The sequence below is a fragment of the Melanotaenia boesemani genome, chromosome 22 (genome assembly GCF_017639745.1).
Source record: "Melanotaenia boesemani isolate fMelBoe1 chromosome 22, fMelBoe1.pri, whole genome shotgun sequence".
Classification (NCBI taxonomy): Eukaryota; Metazoa; Chordata; class Actinopteri; order Atheriniformes; family Melanotaeniidae; genus Melanotaenia; species Melanotaenia boesemani.
The window spans coordinates 5082061-5104050 of NC_055703.1; the positions used below are offsets into that span (position 1 = coordinate 5082061).

At 41.4% G+C, this 21990-nt stretch overlaps 3 protein-coding genes across 3 annotated transcripts; all 3 read right to left on the reverse strand.

Moving 5' to 3' along the window:
- Positions 1-1210: 1210 nt before the first annotated feature.
- LOC121634206 (trace amine-associated receptor 1-like) lies at positions 1211-2107 on the reverse strand. Its single transcript, XM_041976718.1, has one exon. The coding sequence runs from the start codon at positions 2105-2107 to the stop codon at positions 1211-1213; it is 897 nt and encodes a 298-aa protein (XP_041832652.1).
- A 6058-nt stretch (positions 2108-8165) lies between these two features.
- Positions 8166-8873, reverse strand: LOC121634208 (trace amine-associated receptor 1-like). The gene has a single exon (XM_041976721.1). It carries the CDS (start codon positions 8871-8873, stop codon positions 8166-8168), a length of 708 nt encoding a protein of 235 aa, XP_041832655.1.
- A 6215-nt stretch (positions 8874-15088) lies between these two features.
- On the reverse strand, positions 15089-15985 carry LOC121634209 (trace amine-associated receptor 1-like). The gene has a single exon (XM_041976722.1). The coding sequence runs from the start codon at positions 15983-15985 to the stop codon at positions 15089-15091; it is 897 nt and encodes a 298-aa protein (XP_041832656.1).
- Positions 15986-21990: the final 6005 nt, after the last annotated feature.

Below are 21990 nucleotides of genomic sequence, written 5' to 3' on the forward strand. Positions count from 1 at the left end.
AGTACAACAACTGCAGCGTAATCAGAGTATTTCTGCAGATGACAGGACAGAGTTGTATTAGAAGTCTGAGTTGTACAGTGTGAAGACAAATTGTGAGAGTACATTCCCTTGTGGTGCTCCTGTGCTGCTTGCCACCATCTCACATTCAACATTTCATTCTAACAAACTGTGTTCTGCTTGTTGAGTAGTCATAAATCCAAGGGGGTCTTGGGGGTGTCCACCTGAATTTTCCAAAGCTTCTCAAACAACAGTGTAAGCTTAATTGTTTAAAGCACTTGAGAAATCAAAGAGCATGATCCTCAAAGTGCTGCCTGATTTGTCCAGATGAGAAGCAGACAGATGATGGCATCTTCAAGTCCAAGACGATTACAAAAAACAAACTGTTCTGGGTCCCAGCAGGTACTGGAACAATGCAGGATGTCTTCCATAGCACAGACACAGCAAAGCATTTTTACTAGTTTCCTTCATCAGTTCATATTCACAAAAAATTACCTGACATATTTTACTAAGAAAAAATTAAAATTTTGTAGAAGATTAAGATTAATTTTCTAATATAAAACATGCTTGACGAAATTTATTTTCCTTTGCTAAAATAAATTACTTGTTTCCTTGAAACAAGGGTCGTTTCACTTGCTTGAAATGATTTTTCTGTTGTGTATATACAAAAACATGTGACGATATAGCTAATGACAACCTGTCATTTAGGGCCCCAATGTAATACAGAAGGGGAAAAAAATCCCGGGATCATCCTTAACAGAACTAGACAGTTTAGACCCTCGGTCTTAGAAGTATAATTATTGCCCTGGTTTCAAAGGGTTTCAAAATATATGTTTCTTCAGAACAACCCTACTTACTGTACTGAAGTTGGTGCACATGTTTTTTTTTTTTTTTTTTTTTTTTTTTGTTGCAATATGCTTCACTGTTTGAAGGACATTACCTACATGTAATATGGAAACATCATATTATATGTCAGTAAGTATAATAAGAACATGAGACTGACGCTTCTGTTCTCAGTAACACAACTTTATTGAACATTTTCATAATTATCTTTACTTCACCATACTGTAACATTAATATATTAACTTATTAACAATGAATCCATATTCAAAGACTGCAAACTTTATTTATTAAGCTCTGTATTACATTTTCTATATAAGCTTTACAGCCTGTTAAGTGTGCAAACTGTTTAGTTTCTTTATCCGGAAAAATGTCAAAGAAGTTTAGAGTTAGAAAAGTCTCCTTGAAAAATGTTTCCAGAAATGATCATTCTGAAAGCTGACCTGAACCGGCTGTAAAAGAAAGCATAAATGAATGGGTTGAGCATTGAATTAGACAGAGTAAACCAATTAAGTGTTTCATACACCTGTATTGTCACACGACCTGTTAGCTGCAGCGAAAAGCAAAGAAAAAACGGCAGCCAACAGATGAGAAAAACTCCCATGACAATAGCCAGAGTCCTAGTGGCCTTCTTTTCCCCATTGCTGACAGTGACTCCAGAATTCATTATGTTCTGGATGCTGCGAGCCTGTCTCTGTGCTACAGAATATATTCTTAGGTAGAAATATAACATTATGATGACAGGCAGGTAAAATGCCATAATAGGTAAACACGTTTTTTCAAGCACATCATCTAAATAACAGTTTGGTTCACATTTTTTTTGTTGTACTTCTGTAATAACAAAGACAATGGCAATAAATATAGAAACACCCCAGCTCATCAGGATCATGACTGAAACAACACAGATGTTTATCTTAGTCCTGTATGTCAGCGGCTGACACACTGCATAGTATCTGTCAACAGAAATACAACATAAATTTAAAATGGAGGTGTTGCTCAGTACAACATCAAAACTGTCCCGTATTTTGCAGAATAACTCTCTGTAATACAGACAAGAGCTGAGAGGATATGACATGCTGAACGGAAAGACTACAATTCCCACAAGCAGGTCAACCACAGCCAGTGAGAAAATAAGGCAGTTAGAAGGTGTGTGGAGTTGCTTGAAGTAGATGATGGAGATTATTACAAGGAGATTTCCACATGCTGTGACAACAGATAAAGAGCCCAGGAAAATGTACAATAAAACACATATTGTTGAGTGTGTTCTCATCAGTGTTTTAGAGACATTATTTATTTCATAACAAGGATGGATACTATAACTAAGAGAAGGAGTGGATGCTGCTTCCATTGCTTCTAAAATTACTTCAATTGAAACTGATATTAATTGGGTTTAATGTATTAAAAACATGTTTTAAGATATTTAGTAATTATACAAACAATAATGCATTTCTCAAGATAAAAACATTTTCATTTTACAAGTCAAAACCAGTTCTCACCATCCACCAAGCATCGGTCATTGTGCTTCCACATCACTTCCTCTATGATACTTATCATCCCCCATCTCATTACATCATCAAAACATGTCCAATAAGGAGTGGGGAGAAACAAACATTAATACATTTTATTATCCTCTGGTGTGTACAAGCAAAGATGTCACTTAAACCAAACCATGGTTTTATTGAGGCTGGTCACTCTGTTCACTTTGTGTAAAAGGAAATAGTGACTTTAACTGCAGTAATTCTATTAAGCTGCATTATGAACTTGAGTAACTAGTTTCCTGTGTAAGGACAGCAAAGTTAAAAAGTAAATTATGCATTAAATGAGATGCACTGTAAATCACTGATTTTAACATCATCTTTTTGACCCTCGGGTCGGGAAAACAACACCCCAGACAAACAATAGATTGGTTTTATTACCATGATAGTTCAGAGAAAACCTTATTTCTCTCAAAAACTGGGTTTTGTGTCCCTAAAACTGTTTAATGTGTTGATTTACCCTTAACAGCTTGTTAAGTTTTTTTCTATTCCTTCGAAAATAAAAATAGGAGTTTAATTCACGATTTATGACAGAGTTGCAAAGAGAGTAAATTCTGACATGGAGTCAGAGTGCCTTCAAGTGGATAAGTCCTCCAGATGCTTTGGTTTTATAAAAATACTTCACACTTGCAGCAGAAATAATTGTACATTTTTCAGTCATCACGAAATATCCTAACCATGGAGTAAAGTATTTTGGTTTAAGTTTGTGGTTCTTTTCAGGTCCCTCGATGACAGAACACTTCTACATGTACATAAGCATTAAAAAACTTTATAATGAATTGATCTTTAGCTTTCACTGTTTGCTGTTAACCATGTTCTTTTACAGCTTAAGTCAAGAACTGTTAATCCAGTACATGTGTGGTATATTATATTCTTAAAAGTTGAAAGAATGAGAAAAGTTTGAAATCAGACTTAGGGGCGACATCTTATAATCCTCTGTGGCAAAATACGCTCTAAACACAACTAAACTAAGAAACTTGAAGTAAGAACAAGGAGAGAACAAAGAAAACCATGATGAAGTAAGATTGTAAAAGTTCAAACCAAAGAAAACCATGTTTTTGTCTTTATCCGTTGGCGCCTTGTGTTTGTTAATCATGTTAATCATTTTTTGTCTTAGTCTTTGTGATTTTTTTTTATTTTTGCTCATTTCCTAAACAAGGAAATCCTGTAGCCAAGGGATGAGTGTAAACTTTTCCAGTCAGAGATACATTTTGACTTTTTATTCTCTTTCTTGTTTTTGGGTTAACTTTGGAAGCCCGTTCAAGTTTATGTCTTCCCAGAGCCAGTAAAAGTTTAGAAGCGCCCGACAACAAACACCAGAATTGTACGTGACTTACCCATCTTTTATACCGCATGTATGACACATTATGGCTGTGCCTTGGTTTTGTTCCGACCTGTGTGGCGCGACATTTTATACCGGGAGCATTTCAGGTGTGGAGCGCCCATAAGGTACACCTGGTACACCTGGATTCAAGGTACCCCTGGTACCTTGAATTCATGAGATCACAAAATCACAGGAGAGGTGGAGAATCACAAGATACTCCACTTCCAGGATAAACGTCTCGTCGTCTATGATGACGACAACAAACAAAAAAAAGCACTTTGACCCCTTGACCGGTTAAACACATTATGTTTTCATGGTTCAGCAGTGCAAATCTGCGCCGGTGCTTTCATTTTGAAAAATACCGGAAGCTTTTACACTGCTCTCATGTCTGATTTCCTGTCTGCCCCTATCTGAACTATGGAACTGACGCATTCTGGGTGAGTGAACTGTCAAAAACAGGCTTGGCGCGTAAATTTAGCAATGCTCCGTGACAACATGCTTCAGCGCATCCAGTATAAAACAAACTACTGACTAAAATGGCTGCGAATAGCAGCGGAGGCCGCGGTGCAGCTGTAACGTGCCACGCACACACCCGTATAAAACAGGGTAAGTCAACCAGCATACAAGGTGCTCCGGATAGAATTACCAGCTGCATTTGAAGCCCTTCTTTGCCAGTAAAAGGAAGAGAGAAAGGGACGTTCCGCTCGTCACACTCATGTTCCTCTCCCAGAATAGCTGATGTCGTCCCATAATCCAGTAAAACCTTTTTCATTTAGAATACAATCATATCTAAACTAGTGTCCAATTCTTTAACTACTAATTGGTTTAATCTAAATTTGTAGGATAAATTTTGTTTTGTGTCAAATTAGTTAGTTAATTCGTAATGAACTTTACAAAAGTTAGTCAAACTTTTCTCATCTTTTCAACCTTATTGGCTTAATGGTAACCATTTGCAAACAATCCTTTATTTGTTGTCTCATGATCTTCTTGTTACACCCACAACAGGTTCTGCGATGGATCACTAATCATCTACACTATTTCCAGCCAGTCATCATCAGCATACTAATCATCCACACCTGTATCCAATCTCCTCACCCGGCTCCATATACCCCAGCACCACACTCATTCCCTGTCGGACCTAGTTTAAAGATTCTTGGACTTCTGCTCATTCCCTTCCCTGCTTCGTGGCTCCAGGAAGATCTGTCTACTCCTCCATGTCTACCAGTAGTAAGACCATCCTCCTGTCATGCTTTCTTCAATAAAGCTTGTTAATCCTTCTCCTATCTCCAAATGGTCCTAAGAGTAACACAAGGTCCAACCCTAATACAGAATGCACCCAACACATAAGGACCTGAAAGACTGGCAACACTTTGGAGTGTCTACACCTGGCTAAGAAATCCTATCTGGATAGTTCTGTGGGGCCTTATCCACTCTTTGTGCGTGTAGCAACCGCCATCAGTTTGGTGAATCTGTGGACTGAGAGGTTTGAGTACCCTGACTTTCTCGGGGCAACCGATTAACGGTTAGAGGTGGCAGTCTGGAAGGCTATGACTGAAATCCGTCAATCAGCTCCACGGCCCACATCTTCAGTGTTGCTTCCCTCTCCATGGCCAATGCCTCCAGTGTGGCCTCCAGCTCTGCAGCATCCCACAGTGGTGCAGTGTCCCATGCCGGTGCCCAGGTCCTGCCCAGCTCTGCAGCATTTCATGCCAGTACCCGGGCAGCCTTTGGTCTCCTGAAGAGGTCGGTCCTCCTCCACCGCCTGTGATTCCTAATGCTGAGGGGGTCGCTCCTCCTCTGCCACTGATGCCAGGGCTCGTCATAATTTGGATGCTACTGAGTCCCCCAGAGATCCTACACCTGTCTGTGTGGCCTCCCGGCTACTCTTCAGAGATCTAGTTCCTGTATGCGCAGCCTCTCAGCCACCCTACGAACATCCAGTTCTTGTTTGCGCAGCCTCCTGGCCTCTCTTCAGGGCTCCATCTCCTGCCAGCACGGCCTCCCAACTGCCCTCCAAAGATCCAGCTCCTGTCTGTGCGGCCTCCCAGCCACTCCCCAGATATCCAGCTCTGGTCTGTGCAGCCTCCTGGCCGCCCTCCAGAAAATTAGACTCCTGTCTCTGCGGCATTTTGGCTGTCCACCCGAGATCAAGATCTTGCCGTTGCGGCATTCTGGCTGAACCCCAAAGGCCAGTCCGTTTTCATCTTGACCTTTCGGCCGGCCAACAGAGATCTATCTCCTGCATTCTGTTACACTCGTACTAGGTTCTGCCATGGATTACTAATCGTCTACACTGTTTCCAGCCAGTCATCACCAGCATATTAATCATCCACACCTGTATCGAATCTCCTCACCCAGCTACATATACCCCAGCACCACACTCATTCCCTGTCGAACCTTATTTACAGATGCTTGGACTTGTCCTTTTTCTCTTCCCTGGTCCTTGGCTCCAGAAAGATCTGTTTACTGCTCCATGTCTACAAGTAGTAACACCATCCTCCTGTCATGCCTTCTTCAATAAAGCTTGTAAATCCTTCTCCTATCTCCAAGGGGTCCTAAGCTTAACACATCCCTTTTCTGCCTGAATTCTGCTCTGCTTTTTAAATGATCTCCTTTCAGCCTATTTTTGCTGGTTACCATAAAGTTCTGCTTGACTGTTGCTATATTTCTTTGGTTGATTTCTTGCTGTATTGATCACAACAACTTAATAAATCATGTGCAAATTTCAGTTCATCGTCATTTGCGTGGTGACTTTGAAAGAGACATTTCCATCCATATCAATGGTAGCACAGAAGTCATCTCAGTTTTAAAAATCACTTAACATGAGGATTAGAGAAAACTTCTAGGGCACACTGCTTGTCTACAATGAAAGACAAACTCACTTTTGTTGTCTGCTTTTAATTAGACTTTAAGCTTAGTAACAAGGTCTCTTTGTTTTAACTTGTTTTTTTTATCAGTTGAACTGAATTTATTTATATATTGTTTCATTCTCATTTAAAGCGAACTTTAAACTTTTTTCTAAGTTGGCTAGAGAAATAAATTAATATACACATTAATGCTTCAAAAGGGTTATTAAGATATCTGATTTAATATGAACCTTTTAAAATCTACAGCATATAAAACTTTTGGAATGAATCCCAGTGGAGGAATAACCTTATCTCTTTCATATTAAGAATAAAATCATGCATTCAACCTCTAAATTCAACATAGAAACAATATTTATTTTCAGGCTATCTGTTGTACACTGCTTTTGACAGAAATGTGGTTCATTTAATTTACAACATTATACAACTGACCATGTGGGTCCAAATCAGAGATTGAGATGAAAATAAATTGACTCTTGACCTAAATTCATCACAGTGTAGCATTGTTTGTGCCTTGAATAAGAGGAGCAACATAATCATGTCTGACAAACTCCTGACATATCTGCAGTTTTAGCTTCCTTTCAGATCTAAGTTAATTTGATATATGAAAGTTAATTATTATAAACAACTAATAAACAATACTCACACATTACATCACACAGTTTTCCAATAAGAAGCAAAGGTCTGAACCTCTTCTCTTTTACAATTTATCAGATGAATTTCTCACAATTTTAACAATAGGGCATCCCGCTATGTTCAAATGTTCAGTAATTATTTAATTATGAAATAAGTAAATGCTACAATAAATAACAGCATGAGTTCAGCTTGAAGCAAAATATGTGTCCCTGAGATCACCCCATATCCATTCACCATGCCCCGATAGAGTCAGGGAAGGCTGACTACATGTTAAAGTGTACTTGGGCAAGACACTGAACCCAACATTGCCTCCCGATGTGCTTATTGAGGTATAAATATGTGTGTGAATGTAAAATGTCCTGTAAAGCGTTTTGAGTGTTCAACATGACTGGGAAAAGTGCTACATTATTACAGCCCATTTCCCATATATTTTCCTTTCCCCTTCACGTCAGATATTTTAAAGGTTGATTTTCCAAAACATTAAGTTTCATACAAAGTATCATTGAAACCAGACTGAATTTTGGTACCAGATCCCAAAAAAGATCTGTTGGTTTGCATATCACTAAAACTACTTGTAAAGGAAGCATGTTTTTTTCTAAACTCAGTCTTATTTAACTTTATCTTATTATTTATAAATATTTCAGTCACCATACTGCATCATGTATATGTTATTTTAAATCAGTAATTATATATCTACAAAGCCAAATGACACATTTTTCAAAAAAGCCTTACAACCTGTTCTGAGTACAGATGCATTAATGTTTTCATGATCATAAACTATCAAAGAAGTTTAGCGTTAGAAAAGCCTCTTCGAAAAATGTTTCCAGAAATGATCATTCTGAAAGCTGACCTGAACCGGCTGTAAAAGAAAGCATAAATGAATGGGTTGAGCATTGAATTAGACAGAGCAAACCAGTTAAGTGTTTCAAACACCTGCATTGTCACACGACCTGTTAGCTGCAGCGAAAATCAAAGAAAAAACGGCAGCCAACAGATGAGAAAAACTCCCATGACAATAGCCAGAGTCCTGGTGGCCTTCCTTTCCCCATTGCTGACAGTAACTCCAGACTTTGTTGTGATCTGGATGCTGCGAGCCTGTCTCTGTGCAACAAGATAAATCCTCAGATAGATGTACAGCATTATGATGATGGGCAGATAAAAAGAAAAAACAGGTGCTAAAATCGTTTCAAGCACATCATCTAAATAACAGTTTTGTTCACATTTTTTCTGATTTAACTCTGTAATAACAAAGCCAACAGCAATAAAAATAGAAACACCCCAGCTCATCAGGATCATGACTGAAACAACTTGAAAGCTTATCTTAGTCCTGTATGTCAGCGGCTGACACACTGCATAGTATCTGTCAACAGAAATACAACATAAAGTAAAAATGGAAGTTGTGCTCAGTACAACATCAAAACTGTCCCGTATTTTGCATAATAACTCTCTGTAATACAGACAAGAGCTGAGAGGATATGACATGCTGAACGGAAAGACTACAATTCCCACAAGCAGGTCAACCACAGCCAGTGAGAAAATAAGGTAGTTAGAAGGTGTGTGGAGTTGCTTGAAGTAGATGATGGAGATTATTACAAGAATATTTCCACATGCTGTGACAACAGATAAAGAGCCCAGGAAAATGTATAATAAAACACATATTGTTGAGTGTGTTCTCATCAGTGTTTTAGAGACATTATTTATTTCATAACAAGGATGGATACTATAACTAACAGAAAGAGTAGATTCTGCTTCCATTGCTTGTATAACTTAAAATGAGATTAATATTTGCTTGAGTAAATGTAATGAAAGCATCCATTTGTTAGTAATGATTGCATAATACAAACAATAATGCATTTCCAAAGTCAATAACATTTTACAATTATGAAGTCAAAGAGATTCTCACCACCCTCAGACTATCAGGTCACTGTTCCACCACATGACTGAGTATCGAAACTCATCATCCCTCATCTCATTACATCATCAGAATCATGTCCAATAAGAAGTGGCGAAACTGGAGATGAAAGATGAATATGTGGTGGTTCACCAGTGTTCATTTTGACAAAAACATTCTATTTAGTTTTTCTCAAACTAATACAGATAATTTGTAATTATTAACTTATTTGAATCATGTGAGGAGACTATTACAAAATGTATAAGAATAATGCATTAATTTTTAAAGTTTCTGAAATCATTACTCGTGGTAAAGTGACACATCTATTAACTTGTGTTAGGCACACATATTGCTTTTGCATTTTCATGATTTTCAGCATCTAACTCCACCTGCAGCTTCAACTCTACCCCCACAAAAATATATATTAAAATATGTCTTGATAGTGTGCTCTGACTTATTCTGTCTACAAAACTTTGACTTTTCATCCCATAACTGCCATTCTTGTAAGCAAACAGCAGCAAAATGCAAGAGTCTTCAGAATCAGAATACTTTATTAATCCCTGAGGAAACAGTGGACTATTCTAAAGTTGTTGACCTTACTGAATCTCTTAAAGAGACACTGGTCCAGTACTGTAGTCAAGACTCTTTTGAGGAAATGTGGAGTGAAACACTCAGTTTATGTGAACAAAGTAACATTGAGGTGAAGGCAAACAACAAAAGTGCTTCAGGATAGTGTCATTCTCTCCACTTTAAGGCAACATGTAGTCCCAGATAGCAAACACACTTTTTGTGTGTCAGTGTGTTATCCAGTTCTGGATAACATGATTGGAGAAAATTTAAAAAAGAAATATTTTGTAGCACAAATTGTAACATCATGATAGGTGTACTCAATCCATCAAGTCTAACATTTATAAATGAAGAGACCATTCTTCTTGTGGCTGAAGCTTATGGATGTACATGCAGAGGAACATATGTTAATTTTCTCTTTAGTCGTCTGACTAAGCAAAATGTTCACACTTACCAGCATAAAAATGCCTTCAGCACACTTTCAACCAGCTTGGGTTATCAGAAAAATTTCTATCTGTGCTTCTCATGACGAATATCCACACCATCTGCCTCCTCCTTCTTACTTGGGAGACAAGAATTCCTTGATTTATTTTCCATGTAGGAAAAAAATAAAAGTCCATCTGCAATTTTTTCCCATCCTTTGTGTGCATAGCAGCCGGCTGCACCAAGTTTTCTGTGTGTCGATCACGGCACTCGCACGAGTGGCCTCCAACGATAGCTTTTTTTCCCATCAGCCACCATGGGGCTAGTGTCGTTCCCATGTTCCCACGTTTCCACTTTTCCACGTTCCCACGTTCCCATGCCCTACACGATCTAGCCTTACATCTTAGCCTTACATAAACTGGTTTACTCTTTTGGTGGACAGTAGCCTTGTGTAAAGATTAGTTTAACCTCCTCACTGAGCCGCCACCTTATCGTGGTGGAGGAATTTGTGCATCCTGACAATCCTAGTGGCTATGTTATTGGGGGCTTCATTCCCCTGGTAGGGTCACCCATGGAAAACAGGTGTCTAGGTGAGGGACCAAACGAAGTGCGGCTCAAATCACCCCTATGATGATGACAAAGCAAGGACCAGGGTTTCCCTTGCCCGGACGTGGGTAACCGAGGCCCCCCTCTGGAGCCAGGCCTGGAGGTGGGGCACGGAGGCGAGCGCTTGGTGGCCGGACCTTTGCCCATGGTTCCGGCTAGATATAGTTATACTCACCTCAACGCTTGGGCTCTGGAACCACTGTCCTTGAGAGGGTCTGGACCCTCTTCCACTCTGGAGTTGCTCCCGGTGAGAGGCACCTAGCAGGAGTGGGCATGCTCATTGCCCCCCCGACTTGGCGCCTGTATGTTGGGGTTTACCCCGGTGGACGAAAGGGTAGCCTCCCTCCGCCTTCAGGTGGGGGGACTGGTCCTGACTGTCGTTTTTGCTTATGCACCAAATAGCAGTTCAGAGGACCCACCCTTGGAGTCCTTGGACAGGATGTTGGACAGCACTCCTTCCGGGGACTCCCTCGTTCTGCTGGGGGACTTCAATGCTCATGTGGGCAATGACAGCGACACTTTGAGGGGCATGATTGAGAGGAATAGCCCCCCCTGATCTGAATTGAAGTGGTGTTTTGTTGCTGGACTTCTTTGTTCATCATGGATTGCCCATAACGAACACCTTGTTCAGGCATAAGAGTGCCCACATGTGCACTTGGCACCAGGAGACTCTAGGCCACAGTTTGATGATCGACTTTGTAGTCGTATCATCGGACTTGCAGCCGCACGTTCTGGACACTCGGGTGAAGAGAGTGGCGGAGCTGTCAAGTGATCACCACCTGGTGGTGAGTTGACTCAGATGGTAGAGGAGGATGCCGGCCAGGCCTGGCCGACCCAAGTGTGTTGTGAGAGTCTGCTGGGAATGTCTGGTGGAGCCCCCTGTCAGAAAGAGTTTCAACTCCCATCTCCGACAGAGCCTTAACCATGTCCAGGGTGAGGCGGAGGACATTGAGTCCGAGTGGGCTGTGTTCCGTGCCTCTATTGTCGAGGCGGCCAGCCGCAGCTGTGGCCATAAGATTGTCGGTGCCTGTCGTGGCGGTAACCCCTGAACTCATTGGTGGACACCACCAGTAAGGGATGCTGTCAAGCTGAAGAAGGAGTTCTATCTAGCCTTCTTGGCCTGTGGGACTCCAGAGGCAGCTGATGGGTATCGGTGGGCTAAGCGGAGCACAGCTTCGGCGGTCACTAAGGCAAAAACTTGGGCATGGGAGGAGTTTGGAGAGGCTGTGGAGAATGACTTCCGGACAGCTTCGAGGAGATTCTGGTCCACCATCCGGTGGCTCAGGAGGGGAAAGCAGTGCTCCGTCAACACTGTGTACAGTGGGAATGGGGGCCTGCTGACCTCGACTGGGCGGTGGGTTGTGAGGCGGTGGAAAAATACTTCAAAGACCTTCTCAATCCCACCAACATGTCTTCCAATGATGAAGCAGAGTCTGGGGTATGGCTCTCCCATATCTGGGCCTGAGGTCACTGAGGTGGTTAAAAAGCTCCTCGGTGGCAGGGCCCCGGGGTTGGATGAGGTACACCCAGAGTTTCTTAAGGCTCTGCATGCTGTAGGGTTGTCTTGGCTGACACGCCTCTGCAGCATCACGTGGCCATCGGGAACAGTTCCCCTGGACTGGCAGACTGGGGTGGTGGTCCCCCTCTTCAAAAAGGGGGACCGGAGGGTGTGTTCCAACTACAACAGGTCGAACCTCGGATTGAGGAGGAGCAGGGTGGTTTTCGTCCCGGTCATGGAACGGTGGACCAGCTCTACACTCTCTTTAGGGTCTTTGAGGGGACATGGGAGTTTGCTCAACCAATCTACATGTGCTTTGTGGACTTGGAGAAGGCATTCGACAGTGTCCCCCAGGGACGCAAGTGGTGGGGTACTCTGGGAGTATGGAGTGCTAGACCCGCTTGTATGAGCTGTCCTGTCCCTGTATGACCGGTGTCTTGCAGGGACCGGCCGGCAGTAAATCAGAATCGTTTCCAGTGCAGGTTGGACTCCGCCAAGGCTGCCCTTTTTCTTCGACTCTGTTCATAACTTTTATGGACAGAATTTCTAGGTGAAGCCGAGGTGTTGAGGAGATCCGATTTGGTGGCCTCAGGACTGGGTCTCTGCTCTTTGCGGCTGATGTGGTTCTGTTGGCTTCTTCAGGCCATGATCTTCAGCTCTCACTGGAGCGATTCGCAGCAGAGTGTGAAGTGGCTGGGATGAGAATCAGCACATCCAAATCCTAGTCCATGGTCCTCAGCCAGAAAAGGGTAGATTGCTCTCTCCGGGTCTGCAATAGGCTCCTGGCCCAAGTGAAGGAGTTCACGTATTTCAGGGTCTTGTTCACGAGAGAGGGAAGGATGGAGTGGGAGATCAACAGGCAGATCGGTGCCACGTCTGCAGTCATGCGGACGCTGTATCGGTCTGTCGTGGTGAAGAAGGAGCTGAGCCAAAAGGCAAAGCTCTCCATTTACCGGTTGATCTACGTTCCCACACTCACCTATGGTCACGAGGTGTGGGTAGTGACCAACAGAACAAGATCGTGAATACAAGCGGCTGAAATGAGTTTTCTCCGCAGGGTGGCAGGGCTCTCCCTTAGAGATAGGGTAAGAAGCTCGGTGATCAGGGAGGGTCTCAGAGTAGAGTCGCTGCTCCTCCGCATCGAGAAGAGCCAAATGAGGTGACTCAGGCATTTGGTTAGGATGCCTCCACGACACCTCCCTGGTGAGATGTTCCGGGCATGTCTCACCGGAAAGAGGCCCCGGGGAAGACCCAGGACACACTGGACAGACTACATCTCTCTGCTGGCCTGGGAACGTCTCAGGATCCCTCCGGATGAGCTGGTGAATGTGGCCGGGGGGGAGGTCAGTCTGGGTTTCTCTGCTTAGGCAGCTGCCCCATGACCCGACTCCGGATAAGCGGCAGAAAATGGAAGGATGGATGGATATCTTTTTTTCAAGTTTAGGTGATTGTTTCAGCACCATCTGAAAAACTGACTGACCAGTTCCCTGTACTCAGCTTCTGGTTCATCACCAGTAGAACAACTGCAGAGTAATCAGAGTATTTCTGCAGATGACAGGACAGAGTTTGTATTGGATGTCTGAGTTGTACAGTGTGAAGAGAAATTGTGAGAGTGCATTCCCTTGTGGTGCTCCTGTGCTGCTTGCTACCATCTCACACTCAACATTTCAGTCTACCAAACTGTGTTCTGTTTGTTGAGAAGTCATAAATCCAAGGGGTCTTGGGGGTGTCCACCTGAATTTTCTGAAGCTTCCTAAACAACAGTGTAATCTTAATTGTGTTAAAAGTACTTGAGAAATCAAAGAGGATGATCCTGCCTGATTTGTCCAGATGAGGAGCAGACAGATGATGGCATCTCCAAGTCCAAGCCGATTACGCTTATCAAACTGTAATGGGTCCCAACAGGTACTGGAACAATGCAGGATGTCTTCCATAGCACAGGCAAATGTTGACTCAGGCAAATGTTGAAGAGGTGCTGGAGAATTAAGATATTGTGTTTATAGCCTAGTAATACCTGGGCTGATGACATCACAGGCTGCATCTGTAGCAGTACCAGTTATAAAACAATTGCTACCAGAATATTATCTTATATATTTTACAATATTTTAATTAAATTAATCTTGTTCCTCCAATGGTGGTTTGTTGCAATGCATTTTTATTGGTTCACTTCATCAGTTCATTCACAAAAAATTAACTGGCATATTTCACTAAGGAAAAAATAAAATTTAGTAGATTAAGAAACATGCTTGATGAACTTTATTTTCCTTTGCTAAAAGAAATTACTTGTTTCCTTGAAACAAGAGTCTTTTTACTTGCTTGAAATGATTTTTTTTGCTGTGTATACACAAAAACATGTGAAGATGTAGCTAATGACAACCTGTCATTTAGGGCCGTAATGTAATACAAAAGGGGAAAAAAAATCCTGTGCAAATATTTTGAAGGAAAAACAACATTAACATTTCTTTAACAGAACTAGACGGTTTAGACACTCAGTCTAATTCCTGCCTTGTCAAGGGTTTGAACATATATGTTTCATGAGATCAACCCTACACACTGAAGTTGGTGCATATGTTTTTTTTGCAATATACTTTACTTTTTGAAGGACATACTTACTGACATAATATGCAAGCATCATATTATATGTCAGTAACTATAATAAGAACATGAGACTAATGTTTCTGTTTTTGTAAAAACAATTTTATTGAACATTTTCATAATTTTCTAATCATTACTTCACCATACTGTAAGATTAATATATTGCCTTATTAACAATTAATCTATATCCAAAGGCTGCAAACTTTATTTTTATATATTTATTTTATTTTAAGCTCTGTATTACATTTTCTATATAAGCTTTTACAGCCTGTTAAGTGTGCAAACTGTTTAGTTTCTTTATCCGGAAAAATGTCAAAGAAGTTTAGAGTTAGAAAAGTCTCCTTGAAAAATGTTTCCAGAAATGATCATTCTGAAAGCTGACCTGAACCGGCTGTAAAAGAAAGCATAAATGAATGGGTTGAGCATTGAATTAGACAGAGTAAACCAATTAAGTGTTTCATACACCTGTATTGTCACACGACCTGTTAGCTGCAGCGAAAAGCAAAGAAAAAACGGCAGCCAACAGATGAGAAAAACTCCCATGACAATAGCCAGAGTCCTGGTGGCCTTCCTTTCCCCACTGCTGACAGTAACTCCAGAATTTGTTACATTGTGGATGCTGCGAGCCTGTCTCTGTGCTACAGCATATATTCTTAGGTAAATATAGAGCATTATGATGACGGGCAGGTAAAAGGAGAAAACAGGGGCACAAATCTTTTCAATTACAACATTTGTGAAGCAGTTTTGTTGACATTTTGCCTCTTTTATTTCTGTAATAACAAAGCCAACAGCAATAAATATAGAAACACCCCAGCTCATCAGGATCATGACTGAAACAACACAGATGTTTATCTTAGTCCGGTATGTCAGCGGCTGACACACTGCATAGTATCTGTCAACAGAAATACAACATAAATTTAAAATGGAGGTGTTGCTCAGTACAACATCAAAACTGTCCCGTATTTTGCAGAATAAGTCTCTGTAATACAGACAAGAGCTGAGAGGATATGACATGCTGAACGGAAAGACTACAATTCCCACAAGCAGGTCAACCACAGCCAGTGAGAAAATAAGGCAGTTAGAAGGTGTGTGGAGTTGCTTGAAGTAGATGATGGAGATTATTACAAGGAGATTTCCACATGCTGTGACAACAGATAGAGAGCCCAGGAAAATGTACAATAAAACACATATTGTTGAGTGTGTTCTCATCAGTGTTTTAGAGACATTATTTATCTCATAACAAGGATGGATACTATAACTAAGAGAAAGAGTAGATTCTGCTTCCATTGCTTCTAAAATTACTTCAATTGAAACTGATATTAATTGGGCACAATGTATTAAAAACATGTTTTAAGATATTTAGTAATTATACAAACAATAATGCATTTCTCAAGATAAAAACATTTTCATTTTACAAGTCAAAAGCAGTTCTCACCATCCACCAAGCATCAATCATTGTGCTTCCACATCACTTCCTCTATGATACTTATCATCCCTCATCTCATTACATCATCGAAACATGTCCAATAAGGAGTGGGGAGAAACAAACATGAATATTATCCTCTGGTGTGTACAAGCAAAGATGCCACTTTAACCAAATCATGCTTTTATTGAGGCTCTTCACTCTGTTCACTTTGTGTAAAAGGAAATAATGACTTTAACTGCAATAATTCTGTTGAGCTGCATTATGAACTTGAGTAACTAGTTTCCTGTGTAAGGACAGCAAAGTTAAAAAGTAAATTATGCATTAAATGAGATGCAGTGTACTTTATCATCAAACTTGACAGATTTTCAAAACCTAACCAATAACCTTTATTGTCTAACCAAGTTTGTATAACTCAGTCCTGTGACTCCAGGTTGGCTCCACTTTCTTTTAAACAACTTAACTATGTTTTTAAATTCATTAATTTTTCTTCTATCTGATTAAAATCAGTTTGATCAGAGATTCCAACTGGGATGTTTACATGGACGCTAGAGAAGCGATCTGATCAGTTGTGTGTTAGGAAAAAGACTTTGTGGTGGCAGGGCACCAGGGGTGTGTGAGGTCTGCCCGAAGTGTCCAACCAGTCTAAATGTGTTTTGTGGACTTAGGAAAAGGCGTTCAACCATGTCCCTTGGGGACTCTGTGGGGGCTACTATGGAAGTATGGAGTACCAGACTCCTTTGGACAAGCAGTCCGGTCTCTGACTGGTGTCAGAGCTTGGTCCGGATTTCCGGCAGTAAGTCAGTTTAAGAATCAGCACCTTCAAATCCAATGTGACTCTGAGTGATTCAGACTCTGCATCTGTCTGTCGTGGTGAAGAAGAGACCACGTTCCGTAGTGGAGTTCCTCCTAGCCAGATCCTGCAGAGAGACAAGTAATCTATGTTTAAACAAATTTCCTTCCCACCCCCAACAGAAATTTTAAGGTTTTTATCAGTAAGAGACTTTCTTCTCTGCCTGGTAAGACCAGCTTCGGCGAACCTTGGGATTTTATCACCTTTCTCTGTCTGCTGTCCTCCAAACAGGATTAAGCCTGGAGTGCAAGGTGACATTTATCAAAAGGAAATATACAAGTCTTTCAATAGATTCAATAGACCTCTGTCTCAGACCTCTGTGGGGTGTGAAGTTTGTAGGAGCCGAAGACGAGAGAGTGGATCGGAACAGTCCAGGAGGTTGGCAAGGCAGACAGGACTGACAGGATCCAAGGCACCAGGAGTCTAGACACAAGACAGAAGTTATAAAACATGAACTGAATCAAGCTGAGAACTAGAGAGGCCACGATATACCAGATGGGTAATTGGACGATCCGGCGAGGAATGTAGAAAGGTCCGATGTTTAAGTACTGTGGTGGTTTGATTGGTGGATGAGGTCCTGGTGTGGAGATCAGCCCAGGTGAGGCAATTGCTGCCTTGGTAACGCTCCTGGCCAGGAACAGACATGACACACAAAACAGACAGAGGGAGCCAGACGCACACACTAGGGTAATCCAGGAAAACACACACACAGGGGAGACAGACAGGAACCCTAACAGAGATACACCCTAAACAACAACTAAACTAGGAAACTTGAAGTAGGAACAAGGAGAGAACAAAGAAAACCATGAACAAGTGACATTGTCAAAGTTCAAACCAAAGAAAAGCAAGCTTTTGTCTTTATTTGTTGGCGCCTTTTGTTTGTTAATCATTTTTTGTCTTAGTCTTTGTGATTTTTTTTTATTTTTTTTATTTTTGCTCATTTCCTAAACAAGGAAATCCCGTAGCCAAGGGATGAGTGTAAACTTTTCCAGTCAGAGATACATTTTGACTTTTTATTCTCTTTCTTGTTTTTGGGTTAACTTTGGAAGCCGGTTTGAGTTTATGTCTTCCCAGAGCCAGTAAAAGTTTAGAAGCGCTAGACAACAAACACCAAAATTGTACATGACTTACCCATCTTTTATACCGGGTGCATGTATGACACTTTATGGCTGTGCCATGGTTTTGTTCCGACCTGTGTGGCGCAACATTTTATACTGGGAGCATTTCAGGTGTGGACACAAGTGCAGTACACCTGGTACCTTGAATCCATGAGATCACAAAATCACAGGAGAAGTGGAGAATCACAAGATACTCCACTTCCAGGATAAACGTCTCGTCGTCTATGATGACAACAAACAAAAAAAAAAGCACTGAGACCCCTTGACCGGTTAAACACATAATGTTTTCATGGTTCAGTAGCAGAAATCTGCACCGGGGCTTTCATTTTGAAAAATACCGGAAGCTTTTACACTGCTCGTGTGTCTGATTTCCTTTCTGCCTCTATCTGAACTATTGAACTGACGCATTCCGGATGAGTAACCTGTCAAAAATAGACTTGGCGCGTAAATTTAGCAATGCGCCGTGACAACACGCTTCTGGGATGCTTCTGATACGTGCTGCAGCGCATCCAGTATAAAACAAACTACTGACTAAAATGGCTGCGAATAGCAGCGGAGGCCGCGGTGCAGCTGTAACGTGCCACACACACACACCCGTATAAAACAGGGCAAGTCAACCAGCGTACAAGCTGCTCTGGATAGAACCACCAGCTGCATTTGTCTTGGATGCTAACTGAGAAGACCTTCTTTGCCAGGAAAAGTAAGAGAGAAAGGGACGTTCCGCTGGTCAAACTCATGTTCCTCTCAGAATAGATTATGTCTTCCCATAATCCAGTAAAACCTTTTTCATTTAGAATACAATCATATCTAAACTAGTGTCCAATTGTTTAACTACCAGTTAGTTAAATCTAAATTTGTAGGATAAATTTTGTTTTGTGTCAAATTAGTCTTAGTCAATTCGTAATTAAAACTAAACAAGGAAATCCCCTAGCCAAGGGATGAGTGTAAACTTTTCCAGTCAGAGATACATTTTGACTTTTTATTCTCTTTCTTGTTTTTGGGTTAACTTTGGAAGCCGGTTCGAGTTTATGTCTTCCCAGAGCCGTAATTAAAACTTTACAAAAGTTGGTCAAACTTTTCTCATCTTTTCAAACTTATTGGCTTAATGGTAACCATTTGCAAACAATCCTTTATTTGTTGTTTCATGATCTTCTTGTTACACCCACAACAGGTTCTGCGATGGATTACTAATCGTCTACACTGTTTCCAGCCAGTCATCACCAGCATACTAATCATCCACACCTGTATCCAATCTCCTCACCTGGCGTCATATACCCCAGCACCACACTCATTCCCTGTCGGACCTCATTTACAGATGCTTGGACTTGTCCTTTTTCTCTTCCCTGGTCCGTGGCTCCAGAAAGATCTGTTTACTGCTCCATGTCTACGAGTAGTAAGACCGTTCTCCTGTCATGCCTTCTTCAATAAAGCTTGTTAATCCTTCTCCTATCTCCGAGGGGTCCTAAGCTTAACAGATCCCTTTTCTGCCTGAATTCTGCTCTGCTTTTTAAATTATCTCCTTTCAGCCTACTTACAGAAGTTCTGCTGGTTATCATAAATTTCTCCTTGACTGTTGTTATATTCTTTTGGTTGATTTCTTGCTGTATTGATCACAACAACTTAATAAATCATGTGCAAATTTTAATTCATCTTCATTTGCGTGGTGACTTTAGAAGAGACATATTTCTGGTACTGATTATGCCTGCAACATAACTGTTCATATCAATGGTAGCACAGAGGTAATCTCAGTCTTAAAAATCACTTACAAATCAATCGTTTCCGGTGAGGGTTGGACTCCGCCAAGGCTACCCTTTGTCAGCGATTCTGTTCATAACTTTTACGAGCTGTCCCGTCGTACAGGGACCGGCCGGCAGTAAATCAGAATCGTTTCCAGTGCGGGTTGGGCTCCGCCAAGGCTGCCCTTTATCTCCGACTCTGTTCATAACTTTTATGGACAGAATTTCTAGGCACAGCTGAGGTGTTGAGGAGATCTGGTTTGGTGGCCTCAGGGCTAGGTCTCTGCTCTTTGCGGATGATGTGGTTCTGTTGGCTTCATCGGGCCGTGATCTTCAGCTCTCACTGGAGCGATTTTCAGCCGAGTGTGAAGCGGCTGGGATGAGAATCAGCACCTCAAAATCCGAGACCATGGTCCTCAGCCGGAAAAGGGTGGAGTGCTTTCTCTCAGCAATGAGGTCCTGGCCCAAGTGGAGGAGTTCACGTATCTCGGGGTCTTGTTCACGAGTGAGGGAAGGATGGAGCAGGAGATGGACAGGCGGATCGGTGCGGCGTCTGCAGTGATGCGGAAGCTGCATCGGTCTGTCGTGGTAAAGAAGGAGCTGAGCCAAAAGGCAAAGCTCTTAATTTACCAGTTGATCTACACTACCATTCAAAAGTTTGGGGTCACTTTGCCATGGGATTCAATAGGGAAGTGACCCCAAACTTTTGAACGCTAGTGTATGTTCCTACCATCACCTATGGTCATGAGCTGTGGGTAGTGACCGAAAGAACAAGATCGTGAATACAAGCGGCCGAAATGAGTTTTCTCTGCAGGATGGCTGGCCTCTCCCTTAGAGATAGGGTGAGAAGTGCGGTGATCCAGGAGGGGCTCAGAGTAGAGTCGCTGTTCCTCCGCATCGAGAGGAGCCAGGTGAAGTGGCTCAGACATCTGGTCGGGATGCCTCCTGAACGCATCCCTGGTGAGGTGTTCCAGGCACGTCAGCAGAAAGAGGCCACGCTGGATGGACTACATCTCATGGCTGGCCTGGAAATGCCTCGGGATCCCCCCAGATGAGCTGTGAATTTGGCCGGGGAGAGGTCAGTCTAGGTTTCCCTACTTAGGCAGCTGCACCGGATAAGCGGCAGAAGATGGATGGATGGACTTAACATGAGGATTAGAGAGAACTTCTGGGGCACACTGCTTGTCTACAATGAAAGTCAAACTCACTTTTGTTCTCTGCTTTTCATTAGAGTTTAAGCTTAGTAACAAGGTCTCTTTGTTTTAACTTGTTTTTTTTATCAGTTGAACTGAATTTATTTTTATATTGTTTCATTCTCATTTAAAGCGAACTTTAAACTTTTTTCTAAGTTGGCTAGAGAAATAAATTAATATGCACATTAATGCTTCAAAAGGGTTATTAAGATATCTGATTTAATATGAACCTTTTAAAATCTACAGCATATAAAACTTTTGGAATGAATCCCAGTGGAGGAAAAACCTTACATCGTTCATATTAAGAATAAAATCATGCATACAACCTCTAAATTCAACATAGAAACAATATTTATTTTCAGGCTATCTACTGTACACAGTTATTGACATAAATGTGGTTAATTTAATTTACAACATTATACAACTGACCATGTGGGTCCAAATCAGAGATTGAGATGAAAATAAATTGACTCTTGACCTAAATTCATCACAGTGTAGCATTGTTTGTGCCTTGAATAAGAGGAGCAACATAATCATGTATGACAAACTCCTGACATATCTGCAGTTTTAGCTTCCTTTCAGATCTAAGTTAATTTGATAAATGACAGTTAATTATCATAAACAACTAATAAACAATACTCACACATTACATCACACAGTTTTCCAATAAGAAGCAAAGGTCTGAACCTCTTCACTTTTACAATTTATAAGATGAATTTCTCACAATTTTAACAATAGGGCATCCCGCTATGTTCAATTGTTCAGTAATTATTTAATTATAAAATAAGTAAATGCTACAATAAATAACAGCATGAGTTCAGCTTGAAGCAAAATATGTGTCCCTGAGATCACCTCATATCCATTCACCATGCCCAGATAAAGTCAGGGAAG